Source organism: Malania oleifera, chromosome 5, assembly GCF_029873635.1.
Source record: "Malania oleifera isolate guangnan ecotype guangnan chromosome 5, ASM2987363v1, whole genome shotgun sequence".
NCBI classification, from domain to species: Eukaryota; Viridiplantae; Streptophyta; class Magnoliopsida; order Santalales; family Ximeniaceae; genus Malania; species Malania oleifera.
In genome coordinates this window covers 14,784,362-14,790,361 of record NC_080421.1, presented here as the reverse complement: position 1 = coordinate 14,790,361, position 6,000 = coordinate 14,784,362, and the positions used below count along the sequence as shown (strand labels likewise).

Below are 6,000 nucleotides of genomic sequence, written 5' to 3'. Positions count from 1 at the left end.
TGATATGAAACAACCTTAACTTTTCTTGAAGTTTAACAACAAAAAACGCTTTGTAATGTCTTAAAAATTTTACTTAGGCTAAAACTTGACCACAATAAAAAAATAAAAACTTCATTTCAAAAATCACACCAAGTTCACTTAAAGCTTAATTTTTTAACTAGCCAGTGTCAAATAATGTTAACGTCCCTTTACCAAAGAGATTTGTAAATTTTAAAACCTTGAGGATTCATTCGTATAAAAAATTATATTTAAAAAATAAATAAATAAAAATACGAAAAAAACTCATTTTTTTTTATTTTCCTTTATTATTAAATACTATCAAATTAAAATTTTATTTTAATATAATAAAAATTTAAAAAAACAAATATTAATTATGTACAAAATTTAAATTTTTTTCATTAATTTATTGTATCTTCTATTTTCTTCCTTACTTTCCTTATAACCAAAGATGTGAAATCCTTCCTATTTTCCTTTAAATTTCCTAATATTTTCTAAATTCCAAATCCACTATACATTCATATCCTTTTTGACAAGCCACATTAAAAATAAATAAAAATTATAAAACTTCAAATAGGTTTTTCATCAAATTTCAAGAGATCAAAATCTTTTGCCCACAAACAAACTAGTTTCAGCTCTTATGTTACCAATTTTATTTTTTTTTCAGCAGATTCGACAATTTAAAATTGCTTTTTCTGAAGGACAATTTTCTGAGGGTCAAAACCAACATGTGCCAACTTTCCATCACTAACAAGAGATGTTTTATTCTTTACAATGTTTCCAACAAACGTCCAAACATGAAGAGAAGATACATGATAACAACAAAGCAGTTTTGTTCCACCTTTGGAAGCACATTAAAAAGCCCTTTTTTTTTTTTTTTTTTGTAAAAACACCGAACAGAAAGCTTGGGACTATTGACATGGGAAACGAATAAAAGCATCAGATGGAGTCTCAAAGAAATAGTTCTTGCCAGAACAGGAACGCTTAAACTACAACCATACATCAAGCAAAGCCAATGGAAATTTTCGTTGGCTCTCAAATGGAAACCAATGACCATACCTGCAGGTTCTGAATTGTTAAAAACTCCTCCAAGGCAACTCTGTCGGACAAAGGCTTGAGATTTGAATCAAAGGAGATCGGCCGTGTTTGCCAGTGTGCCTAATCTCCAAGAATGGTTAAACTTGCAGAGTGCATGCAGTATACATTAATGACCTCTAATCAGATCTTTAGGCCAAGGACTAGAGAAGAATGAAGATTTCCAGATCTCAAACATGCCTACAGCTTTTACTGTGCCTTCATAACGGTTCTGCTTGATACACCATGTAACAATTTGACAAACCCAAGGAAGCTTAGCTTCCCATCAGTATGCCTTACCCAGTCATGAAGAACGGCATGGACAGGGACAGAAGGACCAAGTCCAAGCTCCTGGAAAAAAATTCAAACAGAAAAATTTAAGGCTGTTTTGGACCATCTTTTTCAAATCAATCTCAATCACTTCAGAATAATTACACCAAATAATTGAGCACAATGTACAGCCAATGGTAATCTCTGCCGAGCATAAAAGCAAAAACCAAGCTTGCCTGAATTCTTTCTTAGTTGATTGACAACTAAGGGAAAGAGCAGACTGCTCCGCCATCAGATTTTACTACACTAAATCGACCATCCATTTTTTCCAAGGTGGTGGTAATGGACAAACATGTGTATAGAATGGAGCAACAAAAGTTGGATCAAGGATTTTGCTTGCTTGAATGAAATGGTGGGGAAAAAAATAAGAAAGATCTTATACTATTATAAATACAAATTTGTTCTAACATGATTAAAAATTTTAAAAAGAATTAAATGTTAATGCTGTGTTAAATCAAATTTTTTTCTTATATATTTGACTTTCACTTTCTTTGGGAGCCATTCATGTATATTCTCTCTTTTCCTAATATTTTCCAAGTTCTGAACAAGGCCTAACAGTACACACTTTACAATGGAAAAATTGGACAAGGCAATAGGGTCAACAATGCCAAAAAATAATAACGATGACAAAACTAATCTTCATTCCCATCTAAGACAAAAAGTAAACAAGAACTCAACTCTCCTATGTGGTCATAACTCAATAAACAAATAAAAAACCCATCTTGGTTCCACAGTAAAACAGGTTTACTTTTCAATTAATCAACTAACTAAAACTTTTAGCTTAATTATAAGTCCCCAGAGAAAATAAGCATGAACAAAATTTCCTACTTACTGAAGCAAGTTCCTCAACAACAATAGCCCTGTTCCCTTCTTTATCAAAGAATTCATATGCACACCGAGCATGTTGTTCCCAACGATCAAGTGCCTCCAACTGATAGACACTAAAAGCAGCTGCACAGAATTCTTCAAAATCCATCCTTCTGTACTGCAGTGCATTCAGCTGTAACCAAATGAACAAAAATAGCAACTTACATACTTTAACCAATGATTCATGCAACAGCCACACATACAAAGGGTGGTTGAGATATTACTGAGGCAAGAAAATCTGGGATTCGGGACTCCTTCATTGCATCAGTTGCATTTTTCATCAAAGCCTGTTTAGAACAAAACAATTGAGAAAATCTTTGCACTAAACAAATGGGCAACTTAAATGAGGCATTGGAAGAAACCAACCGTCCTAATATTCTCTAAGGCGATGCTGCCATTTTTGTTTGGCTCCAACAGTGCAAACTGCTCCTTCAGATAAAATAGCTCATCCACAGTCAACGTTTTAGATAAAGCCTACCAAGAAAATGCACATAAATGGAATAGTGAAAAAGATTGGTAAATAAAAGTTTTCTTTATTGATAAAATGCTGAAATGGGCTATCAAAAGTCAAAACGTAAGGAATTATGGTTGTAACAATGAAAATTGTTCACCAGATAGGTAAAAAAAAAACACCCTGCATGTGCATACACAATATAGAACTGAAACTGTTACATATGACCTCTTCTCATAGCTCGCATACAAAATCAGTAAATCCCGACTAATTTTGTGGAGGCAGCAGAGCACAACAACTGGATTAGAGCAATTCAAAACTCAAGTGTCATGTAGTCAGTACCAAACCTGAAAATTCCCATGCATCACATCCTTAAATTGACATCTCAATAATGGCAAAGGGTAGCTGAAAATTCACATATATTATGCAACTAGATTGGCATTTTTCCTTTGGAATTTGGCTATTGCTGTGGTCAGCAGTCTCGGGTTACAGCTGAGACTGGAAATAAGAGCTTAAAAAGGCATTCAGACAGATGTAGAAAGGGAAAAAAGAAAAAAAGCCTTGACCTTGATCCCTCTTTCACCATTTTTTGGGTCATATGGAGGGAGAGGAAATATGGAGGGAGAGGAACAGAAGTGCCTCTCAAGGTCCAGCTACATCCCTTAAAAACTCTTAGATGGCTAACTGCCCTTGCCAACTGGCTTAAGGGATAATATACTTCTAATACTTGCAAAATACTTTGGCATTTTGGATAGTCATATTGATATACTGTGTTCACAATAATTTACTTTTTGGATAGTCATATGGATGTCTCCTATTTCCTTTCTGTTTTCCTCATTCTGACAATCTCTTTTCGTTTGTATTTAGGGCCTTTCAGCAGCACCAGATAAATTCTCTTTGCTGATTAGACCAAAAAAAGAAAAAGTCTGGAAGTTTTTTTCTCGTAATTGCAGTTACTTTTCTTCTCTAGATAAAGTTGCAGTCTTGCAGAAAATGATCAAGACACAGCAAAACATTGCCAAAAAAGATTGGGGCTCATTTGAATTCTTTCCTCACTAACTGTCAGTAAGCATCTGAAACTAATCAGTTCAGAATATAGAGGCTCCCATTTCTTTTTGAATGAAATCATAAGTTAGTCCCAGTACTACTGAGCGAAAACCATTTTAGTCCCTATACTTTTTAACTGATGCAATTGAGGACCTGCACTTACTAATTTTGCATAATTACATTTGTCATCCAAATTAGGTTTAATGGCGCTAATGAAACTTGTTGAGGTGTACACACAATATCGACCTAGCATGCATTACTCTTTAATGTATTACTATTAATGATTTGTTTGGTGCGCAAGAATGGATTGGAATGAAATGGAATTAGTCTTCATACTTTTGCATGTTCATCATATAAATTTTTTTATTCTGTTCACATTCAACTTGTTTCATTCCAGTTAGCCAAAATTGGATAATTGCTACAAGCCTTCCCTTAAAGAAGAGAGAAAAAGAAAAAAAGAAAAAAAAGAAAAGAAAAGGAATCTCTCCATGAAGTGACTGCTTTAATTGCATAAATTTAATTGAGCACAACTCCTTAATTGTACCAATGAAAAGTACACGGACTAAAATGAATTCTGCTTGACAGTAAAGGGACTAACTTCCTATTTCAATATTTCTTTTATATAGAAAAAATAAATATTTTAAGGAAGAAACAAAAATAGAGAATTAAAACTAAGAGAGAACAAGAAATCCTCAATAAAAAAAAGGAGGGGGGGTGGGGAGGCAAAAAAGAAGGGGAAAAAAAACAAAGGAATAGAATTAACAGAATCTAATGAAGAAGATCCCTCATTAAATCCCTGCCATGGTAATTCAACCAACACTGCAAGTTTGCCAATTCCTGCTAGCTATTCTTCAACTACCTTTGCCATCATCCAGGTAAACTTCATTTCCTCCAGGACTGTAACCCATCTTATCCAATAGCTGTTAGACTTTTCTACATCCATCCAATTAATTTCCTCCACGGGAATATGCAAAATCCTTTCTGAACATTGCTGCTTTTTATCCAATCCATCTTTCTCAAAGATAGGAGTTCCCTCCAAAGCTCAAACCCTCCATTGGGGATGGAGGAACATAAGATAGGTCCCTTAAAGTTCCCATAAAAGCCCTAGTCTTAAAAGGAACCTTAGCCTTCCAAATAAAATGACTCAAGGGGAAATAAAGAGGACTTGGTATTTTCAACATTTGGGAAAGGAAGGATATTGTGGAAAACTAGCCAAAAAATCCCCAATCCAGATCCTTGAATCTCCGCCCATTTGAGGAACAAAAGATTCCAAAACTTGCAACAACATGGTCATGTCGTCAACCTCTCTCTCATTGAGATTTTTGAAAAAAGAATATCCTAAGAGAGAGCCCTTTTAAAAATTTTTAAAAAAAAAACATTAATTGAGGCACTGTGCCAGAGAGACAAGATGCAAAAATGAGGGAACAGAGATTCCAAAGAAACCTCAGCCACCCAAACATCCTCCCAAAACCAAGTAAGATTGTTAGCTTTGGTGTATTCCCAAGAGGAGGGGTGAATTGGAATTTAAAATTTATTCCTAGGTTTAGCCATCAAATACCTGAGTATTTGTCATTATCAAAAATGGGTGTGACCTATAACGTCAACAAAGATTATGATTCCCAACATGTTAATCAGTAAAATGACAGAAGAAATAAGCAATCCAAGGCCTGGCATAAGAAACAATGCCACTACCCCTAGCATCCCAACTGTTCCTATGCAATCCATACTTGCTTCTAAGAACCATGTGCCATAAGGAATCGGCCTCCAAGGGGAATCTCCATAATCATTTACCAACAAGCGAGATGTTTTTAGACTCCCAAGTTCCCAAGGCCCAAACCTCCCTGAGACATGGGTATTCTAACCTTCTCCCGAGTCCCAACTAACTGGATGACCTCTCTTCTCTTCCTCAGTACCCTACCACAAAAAATCTCAAATAATCCTCTCTATCTCAGGCAGCAGCCCAACCCACAGGAACTCTAAAAAAGGGAAAGAAAATAAATGAGAATATTGGATAGAACATCATCAATAAGAGCGCAACCTCCTATAGATATATATGCCATCTTATAACGTTCCAATCTACTACAAACTCTCTCCACCACCGACTCCCAAAAAGTAGAAGAATTGGGATTTCCACCAAAGGGAGACCCAAATAAGTAAGAGGCCAGTCTAAAATAGTACACCATCAAAGGTAGCAAAAGCCTCTAAATCACCCTCGCCAATCTTCATTCCTGCAA

General features: G+C 35.2%; 1 protein-coding gene across 1 annotated transcript in view; it reads right to left on the bottom strand.

Moving 5' to 3' along the window:
- Positions 1-735: 735 nt before the first annotated feature.
- Positions 736-6,000, bottom strand: part of LOC131156195 (CDPK-related kinase 5-like) — a 29,900-nt gene continuing 24,635 nt past the window's right edge. The window contains exons 8-11 of the mRNA XM_058109696.1: positions 2,635-2,742; positions 2,493-2,555; positions 2,234-2,401; positions 736-1,422 (exon numbers count right to left, since the gene is read on the bottom strand). Coding sequence (XP_057965679.1) covers positions 1,282-1,422; positions 2,234-2,401; positions 2,493-2,555; positions 2,635-2,742 — 480 coding nt within the window. The 3' untranslated portion in view covers positions 736-1,281. The remainder of the gene's footprint in view (positions 1,423-2,233; positions 2,402-2,492; positions 2,556-2,634; positions 2,743-6,000) is intronic.